At 40.6% G+C, this 17,968-nt stretch overlaps 1 protein-coding gene across 2 annotated transcripts in view; it reads right to left on the bottom strand.

The window, feature by feature from the left end:
- Window positions 1-17,968, bottom strand: part of RASGRF2 (Ras protein specific guanine nucleotide releasing factor 2) — a 123,906-nt gene that overhangs the window by 60,317 nt on the left and 45,621 nt on the right. For both annotated transcript variants that reach the window (XM_017806114.1, XM_017806113.1), the window contains exons 3-9: window positions 13,581-13,728; window positions 12,875-12,964; window positions 11,249-11,502; window positions 10,339-10,418; window positions 9,712-9,905; window positions 8,490-8,599; window positions 7,405-7,523 (exon numbers count right to left, since the gene is read on the bottom strand). In XM_017806114.1, the coding sequence (XP_017661603.1) occupies window positions 7,405-7,523; window positions 8,490-8,599; window positions 9,712-9,905; window positions 10,339-10,418; window positions 11,249-11,502; window positions 12,875-12,964; window positions 13,581-13,728 (995 nt within the window). The remainder of the gene's footprint in view (window positions 1-7,404; window positions 7,524-8,489; window positions 8,600-9,711; window positions 9,906-10,338; window positions 10,419-11,248; window positions 11,503-12,874; window positions 12,965-13,580; window positions 13,729-17,968) is intronic.

Genomic DNA, 17,968 nt, shown 5'->3' with positions numbered 1-17,968 from the left:
CAGTAAAACACTTCTGGACTAAATTGAACCTTCTTATGTAAGTCTGAATTTGTGCTCCAGGCTGGGGACAGCTCTGCTCCTCTGCTGTTTCATACCTCAGTCTCTGACCAGCTTTTCCAGATTGATACCACCATGTGTATCACCTCCAAATTTGGAACTGGAGTTAAATTTGGTAGTGCAGTGCAACTCCTCTACATATCAAAGGGAGAGATCTCTATCATACAACTTGCTATGAGCAGACAGGGCAGCCAAGAGACCTCCTAATATCATTCCCACACATCTATCCTCACTATCACCCTTACACTGCATCTTATTCCAACATTAGCCAGCTAATAGAGCTAAACCAGCAGGAAACTAATGCTACAAAGAGGTAGCTGACTTAGCTCCCTGGTAGGAGTAAGGTCAAAAGGGCACCAAAGAACTCATGGGACAAAGGGAGGAGGTCTTTGACCTGCCTCTTCTGGAGGCAAGAAGACATGTGTCAAAGCTCAAACTTGACGCAATGCCAGCCTGAAAGAACCATCCATGAAATATTAGATTAGTAATTCTTTACACTGTCAAAAGAATTATCCTGCTCAAAGTTCTTAAACTAACAAACAGAGAAATTGAGGTAACTGATAAAGCTGCTACTTGTCTATATTTTTCTACACCTATCTCCCTTTGTATATTTCATTAGCCTTAAGTTATCGATATATAAACTTCTACTGACACGGGAAAATACACAGCAGTAAATCTGCCACAGAACAGCGTTCTCTGACAGCCATTTCACACTTAAACTGAACATGTACAACATGATTCATGTCACTGCAACAAAACAGTGGAGTAAAGTTGTGCTAGAACTGTGCAAAAGAATTTGGAATGTTTTAGGTTCACTTAAATTCTCACCAAACTCCATAAATACTTATTGGTTGTTGTGCATTTCCCCTGGACAAAACATCCTACCTGCCTCAGCTGTGAGAGAGAGAAAGGAGATAATTTCCATGTGTGGGAATGAATGGTGACTTTGCAACATTACATCGAGGTTAGAGAAGCCTGCCTCTCTTGTCATCGGGTAGATGGAACAGACCAAGTAGGTGGGGGGGAATGGAAACAGGTCCCTGGTCAGAGACTTAAAAGAATCCCCTCCCGACTCCCATCACCTCCCCAGGTGGCCTTAAAGAATGGGTATGAGGCCCTGGACCCAGAGAGTCAGGCAGATGACACTCAAAGATCTGTCTGGAGGGTCTCCCAGTTGCATCCCATCTCCTAGATGGATCACAACCACAGCTATTAAGAAAAAAAATAGTTGTAGTTGGTGATTCCCTTCTCAGGGGAACTGAGGGTCCTGTATGCCAAGCAGACCCATCCCACAGGGAAGTCTGCTTCCTTTCTGGAGCCAGGGTGACAGATATTAGCAAGAGACCTTCCGAGCTAATTCAGCCCTCTGATTATTACCCACTGTTGGTAGTGCAGGTTGGCAGTGATGAGATCAATAAAAGAGGTACCAGGGCAATTAAAAAGGACTTTAAGGCTTTGAGTCAATTTTTTGATGGGACAGGAGCACAGGTGGTGTTTGCTTCAATTCCTGCAGTAGCAGGGATGAACGAGGAGAGGAGTAGGAAAACCCATCTTATCAATAGGTGGCTAAAGGATTGGTGCCACAAGCAGAATTCTGGGTTTTTTGATCATAGGGCAAAATTTATGCTACCAAGCCTGCTAGAGCCAGGTGGGCTTCATCTATCTAGCAAGGATAAAAAAGCTATAGCATATAAGTTGGCAGGGCTGATCAAGAGGGCTTTAAACTAGGTTTGAAGGGAGAAGAGGTTGAAACCAGGCTCTCCACAGATGAGCCTAAGGGTGAAAGCCAGAGTTAGAAGTGAAATCAGCAGCCCAGCTCAAGTGCATGTACACCAATGCACGCAGTGTGGGTGACAAACAATAGGAGCTGGAAGCCATCGTGCAGCAGGAAAGCTGTGCTGTAGTCGCCACCACGGAGACGTGGTGGGATGACTCGCATGACTGGAGTGCTGCCATGGGTGGCTACAAGCTCTTCAGAAGGGATAGACAAGGTAGGAGAGGTGGAGGGGTGGCTCTGTATGTTAGAGAGTCTCTTGACTCTGTAGAACTTGAAGTCAGTAACAAGAAGGTTAAGTGCCTGTGGATCAGAATAAGGGGGAAGGCCAACAAGGCTGACATCCTGGTGGGAGTCTGTTATAGACCACACAACCGGATGAAGAATTATTCTACAAGCAGCTGGCAGAGGTTTCAAAATCACCAGCCCTTGTTCTTGTGGGTGACTTTAACCTGCCGTATGTCTGCTGGAAACTCAACACAGGGGAGAAGAGGCAGTCTAGGAGATTCCTAGAGTGTATAGAGGATAATTTCCTGCTCCAGCTGGTAAATTAACCTACCAGAGGTGGAGCCCTGCTAGACCTGCTGCTCACAAACAGAGAGGGGCTGGTGGGAGATGTGGTGGTTGGACGCCATCTGGGGTACAGTGACCACGAAATGATAGAGATTTCAATACTCAGTGAAGTAAGGATGGGCGTCAACAAAGCCTCTACCCTGAACTTCTGGAAGGCAGACTTTGGCCTGTTCAAGAGGCTGGTTCAGAGAATACCTTGGGAAACAGCCCTTAAAAACAAAGGGGTTCAGGAAGGATAGATATACTTCAAGAAAGAAATCTTGAAGGCGGAGGAGCAGGCTGTCCCAATGTGCCAAAAGGCGAGCTGGTGGGGAAGACGACCTGCCTGGCTGAACAGGGAGATTATGCAGGAAACTTGGGAATAAACAGGGTCTATTGCCTTTGGAAAAAAGGGCTGGCTACTCATAAAGCATTTAGGAATGTAGTTAGGACATGTAGAAAGAAAATTAGAGAGGCGAAAGCACAATTTGAACCTTATCTGGCCACTTCTGTTAAGGATAACAAAAAGTGTTTTTTTGAATACATCAAGAGCAAAAGGAGGGGCAAGGAAAACCTCTGTTCTTTGTTGGACATGGAGGAGAACATAGTTACTGAAGACAAGGATAAGGCTGAGATACTTAACACTTTCTTTGTCTCAGTTTTCAACAAGAATACAGGTTGTCCTCAGGACAAGTGGCTTCCTGGGCTGGTAGACAGAGACAGGAAGCAGATCAGCCCTCCTGTTATCCAGGAGGAAGAAGTTAGTGACCTGCTGAGCCACTTGGATCCTCACAAGTCTATGGGACCAGAGGGGATCCATCCTAGGGTGATGAGGGAGCTGGTGGAAGAGCTTGCCAAGCCACTCTCCATCATCTACCAACAGTCCTGGCTCACTGGGGAGGTCCCAGATGATTGGAAGCTGGCTAACGTGATGCCCATCCACAAGAAGGGCCTGAAGGACGATGCAGGAAACAACAGGCCTGGCAGCCTGACCTCAGTGCCTGGCAAGGTTATGGAGCAGATCATCCCGAGTGTGATCATGCGGCACCTACAGGATGGACATGGGATCAGACCCAGCCAGGATGGGTTTAGGATGGGCAGGTCCTGTCTGACCAACCTGATCTCCTTTTAAGATCAGGTGACCCACCTGGTGGATGAGGGGAAGGCTGTGGATGTGTCTACCTGCACTTCAGCAAAGCCTTTGACACCATCTCCCACAGCACACTCCTGGAAAAGCTGCAGCCCATGGCTTGGACAGGGGCACTCTGTGCTGGGTTAGGAACTGTCTGGAGGGCTGAGCCCAGAGAGTGGTGGTGAACGGGGCTGCATCCAGTTGGCAGCTGGTCACTAGTGGTGTCCCCCAGGGATCAGTGTTGGGCCCAGTTCTGTTTAATATCTTTATTGATGAACTGGACGAGAGGGGGTGTGTGTGGATCAGCTGGAAGACATGAGGGTTCTGCAGAGGGACCTGGACAGGCTGGAGAGATGGTCTGATTCCAATGGGATGATGTTTAACAAGACCAAGTGCTGGGTCCTGCACTTTGGCCACAACAACCCCCTGCAGCGCTACAGGCTGGGACACAGAGTGGCTGGAGAGCAGCCAGGCAGAAAGGGACCTGGGAGTTTGGCTTGACAGGAACCTGAACATGAGCCAGCAGTGTGCCCAGGTGGCCAAGAGGGCCAATGGCATCCTGGCCTGTATCAGGAACAGTGTGGCCAGCAGGACCAGGGAAGTGATTCTTCCCCTGTACTCAGTGCTGGTGAGGCCACCCCTGGAGTGCTGTGTCCAGTTCTGGGCCCCTCAGTTCAGGAAGGACATTGAGGTGCTGGAGCAGGTCCAGAGAAGAGCAACAAGGCTGGTGAAGGGACTCAAGCACAAGTCCTCTGAGGAGAGGCTGAGGAAGCTGGGGCTGTTCAGCCTGGAGAAGAGAAGGCTCAGGGGAGACCTCATCACTCTCTACAACTCCCTGAAAGGAGGTTGTAGAGGTGGGGGTTGGTCTCTTCTTCCAGGCAACCAGCAGTAGGAGAAGAGGGCACAGTCTTAAACTGTGCCAGGTGAAGTTTAGGTTGGACATTAGAAAGAAATTCTTTACAGTGACAGTGATTGGCCATTGGAATGGGCTGCCCAGGGAGGTGGTGGAGTCACTGTCCCTGGAGGTGTTTAAGAAGAGACTGGATGTGGCACTCGGTGCCATAGTCTAATTGGCAGGGTGGTAATGGGTCATGGGTTGGACTTGATGATCCTGGAGGTCTTTTCCAACCTGGTTGAATCTGTGATTCTCATTTGGTCCCTTAGATCCAAAGGGACATTGCAAGGCCAACAAATGTGTTTAAAACTTCAAAATTGCTCAAACAATTCCCAGTACAAAGCTCTCTGTGTCATTTTCCTCCTAAAATTCTATCTATACCTTTAGGGTAGAAATATTCAACCTGTACATTCAATTTCTGCTTTGCTTATTAGAATAGTAGTATCTATAAATACTATATGCTTACAGACTTAACTTCACAGGTAACTTTTATTTTATTTATTTTTAGTTTCATTAGAATGCTTCCAGAATATTTTGCTCTGCTATAATGCACTGAAGGTTAAATGATGTTCTTAGACAGAGGTGAAATATTATTTTTTAATAAGGCAAAACAAAATATACTTTTTAAAAGCAGGAAAGAGAGACTGCATTTTCTCTATTTTATATTTACAGAGAGAAACACATCTCCTATACATACTGTAGGGCTGACATCAAGGAAGGACCTTGTGCATTCCCATCAGGCTTTTGTGATTAAGGAAACTGGGCATTGGCTCACTGGGCATTCTACAGATTTCCTCTTAAGGAAAAAAATGGTCACAATTGGCCAATGTACAGATGCAGTGAACAAGTGAAGCTAATTTTAGGACATTCATTAACAGTATAGTTTGGACAACAGTGTAATCTTTTATTCAGCTACAGCCCTAAGCACTTTCAGTACTTCTGTGCTGCCAGAGTAGTCACACTGTCAGGCTTTGTCCAATCCGAGGAATAGAAAAAATTTTAGCTACATTCAGACTGCCTGATTTAGCAACCCAGTTTGGCTTTCTCCATTTTGGAGTTTGGGGGGTTTATTACTTCTTTTGTTGTTTGTTTTTACCATTCAGGTGGTCAAACACTGGGAGAGGTTGTTCATTCAGAGAGGCTGTGGAGTCTACATCCATGGAAACAACCAAATCCTGACTGGACATGGCACAGAGCAACCTGCTCCAGCTGATGCTGCTTTGAGCAACAGAGAGTAGAAGGGATCTTAAAGAAAATTTTCCTTAATTGTCTGTGTGCCTTACAATAAAAACTGCATCTAAGTAAGCAACAGGGAAAATCAGACCCCAAGAAACTTGAAGGAGAATCCATAGCCTACACTGCAAAGCACTGCCAGAGATAGTTCCTATGGTCTCAACTTGTAAAACTCAACAGAATCAGTCCCTTCTTAAAGAAGTAAAGTATATGACATAGGCAAAGCTGTAATTAACATCCATTGAAAAAGCCTAAACAAAGGTAAAGGAACCTCTCTCATTTTTTAAGCTGAAAAAGAGGTTTCCTGAACCCATCTACACTGATCAATACAACGAACAGAAGGCTAATGGAAATTAGAGGAGATGGACATCTCTGCCAAGGTGACCCTACTGCCATGGGCTCTATTCAGATTTCTGCACTTACACAGAATCACAGGCAGTGGGTGTTCCACAAGATAAACTGATGCAGTCTTCTGTAACATACACTCTTGTCCACTGTCCTTTGACTGTATGCCTAGAAATAGATCTGAATTTACTTTACTGAAACTATGGGTTTTGCCTGAGTCTAACACTCCAACAGTAACCTTGTTCAGACTTACTCTTACAGAAAAAACTGTAAATTCTATTGATGAAACAGTGGGTACACAGACAAAATATTATCAGTCTTAAGGAGGAAAATCTAATAAATATATAAATATAAAATATTGTAATAATCTTGAAAAAAAAAATCTAAAATTTAATTAAATTGCATGGTACAAGTCAATCTAGGGTAATCACAGCCCTATAATTTTTTGGCTGTGGATGCAACAACTTGGTATTTTCCTCAAAGCCATATTCATAACTCTTAAAATGCCTCACAGGTAACAAATACACATATTTAGTGAAGAAACAGGTAAATTAATAGTGACTGTTGTGAGAACAATATTGGGAGTTATTATAGAAAGTTTCACAGTGTGGCCACATAACTACAGAAACAGTACAAGATGCATTTCAGAATATATACAAAGCCTATTAATCCCCAACTGTGATACCATTAAATACCAAATCTTCTGCTGAGGTTATCTGGAAAAGGTTTAATGCAGGGATGCACCTAAATTATATTCCTAATCTTTCCTGACTATACTTAATACTTTTCAGCACTAAGGAACAAAACCCAGTTGAAATCGTATGCTACAGATCTGTAGTTACTATGTACAAATCCACCAAATTGTTTTAAGAGATCCAGAAGTAAATTATTGTATAAATGGAAGAAAAATAAGCAGTAAAGTAAACCCCACCAAATAGGAACTGTAACCAGTTTGCAGTTCCTGGTAAAAAGTGACACTTACTTTAAATGGAAAAGTTATTTTATCACAGTTTTGTGGAACTTTACAACAAATCCCACCTCTGCAATAACTAGTTTTGGTAGAAAGGGTTTTCAAAAGTTCCATCAATAGACAGAAAGGAAAACAGTGTTTCCCTCCATCCATTTGACAACCGCAGTCCAGGCAGAATGTACAGCAGTGTTCCATGGGGGCTTTACTACTCATGTGCTGCTGTTTTCCAAGGCTTCTGAAGAAAACAGCACAGAAGTGTCCAACTACAGCCCAAAATTACCTGACTTCAGGTCATTTTGTGGCCTACCCTACATGGACCACGAGCAGGTTTAGGATGCTGGCTGTGCCCAGTGTGGTGACCTGCTGATGATGGCAACATGAACCCTGCTGGCTTTAATGCAGTTTTTCCATGATAATATAGAGAGATTTAAAGACGAATGCCTTACCTTGGCGTATAAAAGTTTGGCTGGTGTCCAGTAGTATGTCACAGCCTTCTACTATGGTTCTCTCTATGGCCAGATTCTTCCGGATATTCTCCGTGTCACTCACCTCATCATGCATCACCCTGTTGGACACAACAAAAAAGGCATGATACATAATTTTTTCCTGAACTGGGTTGGACTGCACTGTTTGGAAGCTACTCCTCCTTCAGAACTACACTGATGAGATGGAAATGAGTCACAAAATTTCATATTTACGGTCTATACAGTTTATGAGCTGAGAACAATCAATCAGCCTTCAATTCTGAATGTTCAGTGATGAATTAGTCAGATCAGCAATGAACTCTGACTTATGAGATGAAGCCAACCCAAAGCTGACTTGTGCGTATCTTTTACAACCAAATATTCTCCAAGCACGTATTTGGTGAATAATCCAGACAAACAAGATTTATATCTCAGAGTTCACTCAGGGTTTCTTTGTTCACAGCAGAAAACTTTGTTTCCCAGGGATGAGAACCACATTTCCCACTAGGCTGATGAGAGGAACATCTGAGAACAGTCTGCGGGGTTCAGGGAAGAGCTTCATTTTGCAGGGAGCATCAGTTCTCAAAATACATCTGTAATTCCTGATTATCTGGCATTATTTGAAGCATATGTGAAAATTAGTTATTACATTAATGCACAAAAACTATAGCACAGGCTGAGAACTTGGTACTTTTCAAGACCCAGAATACTGAAAATGTCATTTTTCTTTAAACTATGAAACAAAAAATTATTTCTCTATGTAAGGAAAACTGCTTTGTTCATAACCCAGGGGTAGGTGGTTTCTATAGTGATTCTGTTCTCCCCTAACCAAAACCTGTATATTTATGCTAGCCAAAAAAAAAAAAAAAAGAAAAATAGAAGAGATAAAATATTAAATTAAGATATTTTTGTTATTTTTCATTATCTTATGTTTTGATTTTAATAGTTTTCTTTAAAACACATACTTTTTTTTAAGGGAACAAAACCAAATCAAAACAAAGAAAATAAGTTTTTCACTGCAAAACCTTTGATTCAAAATTATCAGACATAATGTAGAAAAATCTTACCTTGAAAGTTCTTCTAGTTTAGATTTAGCAAATTCAAGGCTTTTTCGCTCAACATGTTCATGTGGTGTGTGAGCCAGAAGTTCATGAAGTGTTATAATATATCTAGGAATCTTGAAACAAGTAAGGTATAAAATCAGTAAATGTAGACATACCTTCCCTCAATTTTAATAGGATATGTGGATCTAATTTTATTGTGACATTGAAAGTGCCAGCTGACCTGTCTGTATTTAGGTAAAATTCACACTGGACAAAATTCTTCATTGAAAAATATGCAGTATTTGACTATTAAAGGCTACGGGGTAGCACAAGGACCCTTCAGAGCTTTATAACCAGAACATGTCTGATAGAAGTTATTTCGGAGAAGGAGACACAACATGGTGCCTAAGTGAAAAGTCATTAGCAATGACATCACCCAACACATCTGAACAGTACCCCCCCTCTCCCTCCCATGACATTGTTTCAGCTCAACCAAAGGAAATCCCAAAAACTTTAAAAGATACCAATTCAAAGATTAGAAAAGCATTGTTGCAGGTGCTAATGACTCCTTAGGCTAATATGAATAACTGGTACTAACTTAAGAGTCACTGATGTCCCTTAAATGTACCTAATTTGTTTTGCCAAAAACTGAACAAACTGAGGGGGTTCACTATTCTCCTGATGAGTAAAACACTAGGTTAAATGAAACAGACACAAAATTATCAGACCACTGCTTCACAGAAATCCTAAAACAGCTGCAAATATTAATCCAGACAGACCACAAAAAAACTCCAGAAAGATAAGTACAGTTTTCACAACTTTTGCAGTATATTTTTCATTTTCCACAGACCAAGTCAGTGGAGAACAAAGTGAGGGGAAAGTTGTAAATGTATTCCTGGTAAAATGCTTGTGGCTGCTCTGATTTGCTATATGAGATGTATCATCCGTCTTTGGACTTTATCAGAAGGGATAAGTCAAGGAATTGTTTCTCAGCAATTTTCTTTGTCTCACACTCCCTTCCAGCCTACATAAGATTCTGAATAAAGATAAACCAGTATATTTGGAGAAAAGACCTCTACAGGCAAAGTTTTGGTATAATAACAAAATAAATTTAAACTAATTTGCAGGAGAGTATTTTTAGTTAAGCAAGAGGAACCTTCAATCTATTACAATGTCAGTAACACCAAATGAAACAACCAAACAGTAAAACCAAAAACAGTATACACAAAAAATACACAGAGACTACCTGAAACATGGGGTAAGTAAGGAAAGTTTCCAGCATTCGCCCCTCACATGCTGGGTTGGCTTCATATTGCTTCAAGAGTTTGTCAAAATCTCTGTTTTGCTTACAGTTTGCCAGTATTTGTAGGCTATATTGATGATTCCGAACAAATTCTTGATATATGTTCAGCATTGGCAGCAGAATGTCAAATAAGTCAGCTAGAAAAAGCAGAGAAATGCTTTTTTTTCCCAACTACCCATCTCTGGAAATATATTTTTAAAGGAAGTACTACTTTCTATGGAAGTGAATTACAATAATCAGTTCTGTGTCCAATACACTGACGTTTTAGAAACATTAAATGTGGCTCTTTCACATGTCAAACCATGGCTATTCTGATTAGCTAACAGTCAGATACATCACCAAAAAATAAGGGGCCCAAGTCTAGTCATTGCTTAGGGCAGAGGAATCCTCATATACAGACCATTACTGCCCACACAGGACTCTCACTACACCAGATCCTGTGGTTTTAATTCTGCAAATGCATTCCCTTTTAAAAAGTCATCTTTTTTATTTTTTTTAAAAAAAGTCCTTATTGAATTTTAAAAAAATAAATACGAAATGTATACCCCTAGAGAAAATAAAGTAACTTACCTAGAATTAAGGTAGGCCAGTTAGCTATTCTTGCTTTTAAGCCTTGGTGAAATATCTCATGAAGAAACATGATTGTTTCACTGAAAAACAAGTGTTTAAACAAACAAAAAGACAATTTTGGTTTTATTTTCTGATTAATAATTCACAGAGAAACATCTCTTCCTGGTTAGTAGTATATTTTGCACTTTGCTAGGAAAAAAACAGAAGAAAGGTATTGTTATGAAAATAAGTGCTTCCTTTTATTGCATTGTTTAAAAATTTTAGTTTAGTACTTCTAAAAAACACATAGTATTTGCTGTAGAAAGCATATGCTAACAGTGAAAAGGAAACCTGCCTCATAACTAAAGGAACATGTTCTATTTCTTAGACGTTCGGGGTAGACCTGGTTGCAATCCCTATCCCATATCCAATGTGAGATGCCTGCTGGCTTATTTGTACATGCTCATTACAGTAGTACTTGGATGCTTAAAGAAAGAACAATTCTTTTTTTGTAGGATATGAAAAGACAAGTGAGATGGAAGGAGACTCCCTAGGCAGGACAACAGAAAATAGAAAATTTGATACACTCATCTTCAGAGTTTTATCGGGATCATATAAGGCCACTAAGTCAAAGTTTGCTCTCTTAAAAGAAAAAGAAACAGGAAAGGTGACAGAAAATTATGAGAAGTGCCCCAAGACGCACAATTTGTCCTTTTTTTCCTCTAACAGAGGAAGACATTGAATGTTAGAACGTAAAGAGATCTTGCTGGTTTCAAACGGCATCACCAACAGCATCTTTGCCTTTTAGAGCCAGAAGACAAGGGCCAAACCTCACTAGCGTGAACTGAACCAAAATGGGAAGAAGCAGTCACAGAAACACAAAAAAAACGAAATAAAAAACCTCAAAAAACCCAAAGGAAAGCCCCTGTACCTGTTGAGGAAAATGCTGCTGACATCATCATGGCTGATGGGCGGCTTCTTTGAGCTTGCAGCCATCCTGAGCGGCCTCAGGAAACAGTTCACAAGCACATAAAGCTGATGCACATACTCAGATTCAGCCTCCACCATGTTGAAAACTATCTGATTCCTTTTCCTCATGCTTTCTGCATGAGGAGAACAAATGTAATCTTGAACAATAGTTTTCCATTTTCTTCTACATAACCAGCCCCGCATAAAGCTCTGAACCTAAAAATAGATCAGGCAGAACAAGAAAATGAGAGAAAAAAAAAGTTACACAACTTATCACAACACCTTCACTGCAGAAATAATCCTGAAAATGAAATGCCATTGCTTAAAAATAAAAATATGTTCTTTTATTGATCTATAATTGTTCCGCAATTACATACATTTTCAGTTTCTGTTTGTTAGAGGTCATATTTGTTGCCAGGAAACACTGTAAAGATATCACATATATATCAGGGAACCTTTTAGTTCAAGCTCAAGAGTTGTACCCTTCCCATCAGCACAACACATTTTTCAGCTCCTTTTACCTCCCCTCACATATTTCTCTCATACTCCCAAAAGTATCACGCAATTCTTCCAGGTAACACACTTCAAGACATACTCAATATCATTACAGACAGAATTCTGAAATAACTGTTAAACTCAGTTTGCTTTCTGTTTTGAATAGATAACCCCTAGCATGTGTATTTAAAGATAAGTATCAATACATTGCTTAGCATCCGACACGCGTGCAACAAACCTATTACCCAAAAAGGCAGATTTTTGGCATTCTTAAAAAGCACCTTTATGTCATGGAAAAATCTAGCTAAGCACAATATCTATTGAAGTTTCAAGTGGATTGAAGATTACAGAGGATGTCTGCATCTGGTCACAGAAAATTTCATTGTGTCTGTGCCCTGATCTTGATGTGAAGATCATTCATCTTGAAAGAGAACTGCAAAATCTCACTGGTAGCAGTTCAAATAAACAACTTTAAAAAAAAAGGATCCAACTGTCTAAACAATCAACACAAAGAATGGAGTGAATTTCACAGGGATTCAACTACAAGAGGCATTTCCAGCTTCTATTACAAAGGAAAATTCACACCAAGTTACCAGCTCAGTGCTGACCCTGGCTCAGACTGCACAATCCAGAAAAAGACAGGAACTAGGTTCGCATTCCATAAAGGGAATTTAAGAGGCTGAATATGGTTAGAACAGGAGCAACATTTAGGGGGCTACAGCTGTACTTAAAAAACTGAATTCCGTTAACCGTCATACATCAGGATTTGTGGGACTCAGTGATGGGTACAGTTCTGGAGGCTGGTGATACCCAGCCTTAAGCAATATCCCCAAAAGCTGCACATGTAAATGCCATGCAGGTTGGGAACAATTGAGTCCCTCTTATTAAAAACACTGGCCATAGTACCCTGGAACAGTCCCTATCCTATAGACTGGCTGACAACTACACCAAGAATGCTCTCTGCATTTTCAGTAAGTCATTCTCTTACATAATCATAAACCTTTTTATGAGAAAGGAGTATAAACCCTAAGATACAGAAATACACCACCCTTTCCACCCTTCTTTCCTTAAGCACAGAAGACTGCACATTTACCTTTTTAATTTTTTTAATATCTGGATCCTCATCTTCCTGGTTGCCTTGATAAGGTCGCATTTTTTCCTTTGTTTTATTCAGCGCTACAATCTGTTAAAAACAAATGTTCATTAAATGTTTCCCCAAGTTAATGAAACCCTTAGTTAGGGAACTGATAGAAAAATATTTTCTCCTTGCTCCAGCCTGTTAAAGCTGAAGAATGACAAGCACACATTTAGTCACAGGGACATGAACACACTTCTCTTCAAACCATCATGGATCTTGGTCCAGGTGGAAGGAGGAACAGAAGAGAGCAGGTTCTCCCCTCAAAATCCAAGTGTGTCTTTTGGACACACTGAACTGATAAAGTTCAGTGAATCAGAGAAGTTTGGAATAGTTCCTAATACTATCAAACCAAAGACCACATGTTGGGGACCAAACTCCTCCAACTCGTAAGCAGGTAGGAAATAAGGCAATTGATGGTTCTGCAAAGCAATGTGGCATCTTAAACCCTCTGACAAAAAAAAAAAAAAGTAATCCAATCAGCAAACAGTCCCTAATATTTCTAAGAAAAGTATTTATCCAAGGGCTCACAGGGGGACTGTTACATATTAACCTTACTGGGTCCTGCTGTTTTCACAAAATATTACAGAAATATTGAATGTTATTGCAAAGCATACAGCAAAATGTTATAATTCACTCAATCCTTGATGGGTCTGGGACAAACCTCTGACTTCAGCCTCTCGATTTCCGTGTCCTGGTCCTCCAGCTGGTGCCGGAGCTGGTTGGCCGCGATCTTCTCAGTCTCCACGATCTGCATGAGGTGGATGTACTTCTGCATCAGCACCTCCCGCTCAATCAAGATGTCTGAGTAGCTAAAAGGGAACACGTCCATGTTAGCAAAAATAGGCAAGTACTGTGTTTCATCTCCCTTTATGACATATGGACAGACAGACATCACACCAGTGATGAGAAACCTGCAAAATTATGTTTGTTTGCCTGAAGATACAATGCATAGGTTGATGATAAACCATCCAAATCAAAACCACCAAATCATCCAAACTTAGAGTGTTTAATATCCTTTTTAGCCACACATGCTACCAATACCCAGTTTTCAGTATCCAGTTACTAAGAGCAAGATAATTGCACTTTTTATGAGCTTCTAATTCTCATGCTAAGCCAAGGAATTCTATAAATCATATTTATTTTATTTATTTATTTTATTTCTTTTAAGGGATGCTTTTTCCCATCTTTTGGAAGGACTTGGGGGACCATGTGGGACTTCATCAGAATTCTCTCCATCTGCCAGATCTCTTTATGGAAGAATTCCCATCAAAGCGGTAATTTCAGTGTGCTAAGACATGTTTTATTCTTTAGGCCATTTTAACATAAATAAATGCATTTAATCTAATCAGTAACAGGAACTATGGTATCAGTCTTCTTTTTAGCTCTTGGGCTTTTTCCTGAAAAGGGACAGTATTCCTAGTGCAATCAGGTGCCACAATCATGCCAGAAGGACAGTTCCCAACTTCAGCTAAAGGGGAAACTAGTGCATCTTCATCAGACTGGTCTTGATGCAATGAAATAAACAGACACACCACTGCATCCTCAGCCAGGTTTCAAGAACCTTGTTCCTCTGAGAGTTAAGTAAATCTACAAGATAAAAGACCAAACTGCACAAAGCACAGCAGAAAGGGGCCCCTAAATCTTTGACAAGGGATCCCTCACTATTCTATATCACATCTTTTTCCATTGTGGAGTTAGCACAGGATTTGACAGATGGAATTTCTGAACTGCACATCTCTCTCTTTTAGATTTTTCCCTTGTTACAGCACTCACAAAGTAATGAACATTTGCTACTAAATACTGTGAGGCTTTTAAAAATGTAATAATGTACATACTCCACAGTTAATATTTTTTGGTATATATTTACTTGCATTTCAGTCAGTATTAGTGTAGTTATACACTGGAGGGGGACAATATTAAACACAGGTATTAAATTCAACACCTAACCTGGAAAGTAAGTTTAGATTTAAAATAATTAGAATAAGCTCCCACAGCTATCATAAAGTAAAAGTTTTTCCTCCTTGAACAGATTATAAAAAGACTAAGAAGTCAATTCTATTGCACTTACTGTTATATTTTGACTACTGCGTTAGTAAACAAGTTGGAAAAAGAAAGTTCAGGGTATCTCTTTCAACAAGTAAAACAATATATATAAATAAATCTGTCATGAAGCAGTACACTTAACTGTGCAATACCCAGTAAAGAAGTAAGAGACTTAGTTCTTTAAAATTGTTCCATAATACTCTTTTTTGTTTTGCAAGAATTCTGGTTTGTTTGGGTTTTTTTTTCAGAAACCGTAGTACTTAATCTCTTTGCACCCTAAAGGCATTTGCACATTACAAGAAGTGTCTGAGTTAAAATCATACTTAGCAGTAGTTGTTTCACAATGTTATGAAGATAAAAATATATGCAACATATGTGCTAAAATGCCGTCCTTGATTTATACTTAATATAAACCGTCTTTTTTACCTAAAACCAGATCCAGACAGGTAAAAAGTCCTCTTCCTCTGTTTATTCTTTTCAAAGATTTCTTAAATTTTTGCTACCAAATGTTTCCAATACAGAATTTGACAGATTTGGCTTTGCTTTTAATCAAATTGAGGAAAATAGTAGGACACAGAATCACAAAGGATGAACTGCTGGCATAAGACTCAAGATACTGTTATATACAATGTTTTTCTTCCACTTATTTATTTTCCTCCTTTAGGGAAAGAAACTTCCATCTATATTTTTCATACTCTTTAAAGGCACTAAGCCAGACTTCCATAACCTTGTTTTACTTGGAACGAGAAACTTTGCTATGTAAGGTTGAAGTTTTTGTTCTTTTGAGATGTACTCAGAGTAATTCATTGAGGTGGTGGCTTTGGCTGCCTAAAATGTCAGTCTCAGCCTAGAAACCATACAACATCTCCTTCACTCCCATAATTAGCAGTATGAAGAGGAGTTAATTAGAAAAGCATGTGTACACCTACACTAACTTAGAATAGGGTATCCATCTTCCTTCTCAAAACTGCTACTGGGAAAGAAAAAATCACAGGATTTTGGAAGAAACTTCACACACTTCCAACAGCCCTTTTCATCCATCTCTCTGAATGTGTGAGTAAAGATCATCCTGCCTAAACGTGCCAAACTGAATATCCAGAGTAATTCCAAGAGGACATGAATACACATCCATACAAAATTCTTTGTTAAAGAAAATTGTACCAAAGTCTTCAAATGTCAAAGGAACACAAAAATATTTATAAAACAACTTGTAAGCAGCCAGGCTAGATCTGGTTCTCTGGCATGGGTATCATTGAACAGAAAGAAACAACTGCTGCAAACCACAGACCCCATGAACTTGTATTAACATTTTGTTGAGAGAAGCAATTCTACAACATGTAGTAAGACCCAAAGACAGTGTGTCTTGAAACCTGAGGTTTTATCTACCCACTACTTTGTAGAGACAGGCTCAAAACAGGTATTTCAAGAACCTTAAGCTCTAACTGACCACCACATACCACATAGAGACAGGAAGAAACAAAGAAAGTCCTGAGACAAAACGCTGCATCATTTAGGCCTTGTGAGAGCTGACACGCTCAGAAAATGCAGGAAACCTGGAGAAAATTTAACCAGAGCCTTATTACTAAGGTCTCCCTGTGGTAGCAAGCCGAGCTAAAAGTTCCAGTAGTGTTACCAGGAAATATAATTAATTTTTGTATGGAGTTGAGACCAGAGTTATGGCTCATTGGATCACTCTATGCTAACTGTACATTGGGTCTGGCCACATCAAATCACCCTTCTGAAATGCATAATGCACAACCTAATTCCGCTATTTATGAAAACCAGACTCTGGCAGTCTGGAAGGCAAGAAATTGCCTACATCTGTCCATACCACCCACCTTCAAGCAGCTAAAGAACTTCTTAATAGAGGAGAAATAGCCTCCAGACAGGTTTTAAAGTGGCACAGTGACAGCCACAGTGAAGATGGAAACAGCAGAAGTTCCACTAGAACTTAAGCACTCCATCCCTATGACTCTTAGCAAGGTGACTTGGGAGAGCACTTGGGGTGCACAAATACTATTGGCCTTTAATGAACTCCTGTGTTATACAGGATTTTTAAGGATACCAATGGTTGCCACAGTTTATGGGGGAGCATGAGAAGTCCACACCCCAAATGATTTTTACTACATTATCCTTTTAATTGAGATGGGAAAATGTCAGCTGGAATAAAGAGTCTTTGGAAGAATGGACCCAACAACCAGGACACCCAAACCACATCACTGGGAATGGGTTACTCCAGGACCACTTGAGTGTGATGAGGGGAACGCTGTGTTTTCATGTGAGAATAAGAGTGTGCTGAAAGCACATCTCATTAGCCAATGCGTTACCCATCAGACTCAGCCCATGCTAAAACCACTTGTTCCAATTGTCCTGGCACTCCATCCAGGAAAATCATCCACAAACAAACTGAAGCAGAATGGGACCTTATGGCATTATGCAAAACTGAGACTGAACTGAAGGGATGGGCAGTTAAGATTCATAGGATCATAGAATGGTTTGAGTTGGAAGGGACCTTAAAGCTCATCCAGTTCCTGCCATGGGCAGAGACACCTTCCCCTATCCCAAGTTGCTCCAAGCCCCGTCCAACTTGGCCTTGGACACTTCCGGGAATGGGGCAGCCACAGCTTCTCTGGGCAACCTGTGCCAGGGCCTCACCAATCTCACAGGGAACAATTTCTTGCCAATACTGAATTTAAATCTCTCCTCTTTCAGTTTAAAACTATTCCCCCTTGTCTTATTGCTATCTCTTTATGTAAAAAGTTGCTCTCCCTCTTTTTCTTAAGCCCTCTTTAGGGGAAGCAGCAATGAGGTTTCCCCAGAGTCCCTGGAAAGGCTCTCCACTCTTTCAGGCTGAGAAGAGCTAACAACAACAGGGGTGTGAAACTTCTTATGGGNTATGAGAGACAGCAATGAGGTTTCCCCAGAGTCCCTGGAAAGGCTCTCCACTCTTTCAGGCTGAGAAGAGCTAACAACAACAGGGGTGTGAAACTTCTTATGGGACACAGG

This window comes from Lepidothrix coronata, unplaced genomic scaffold, assembly GCF_001604755.1.
Source record: "Lepidothrix coronata isolate B3197 unplaced genomic scaffold, Lepidothrix_coronata-1.0 Scaffold14, whole genome shotgun sequence".
In the NCBI taxonomy this organism is placed as follows: Eukaryota; Metazoa; Chordata; class Aves; order Passeriformes; family Pipridae; genus Lepidothrix; species Lepidothrix coronata.
This window is presented reverse-complemented; position numbering and strand designations above follow the sequence as displayed.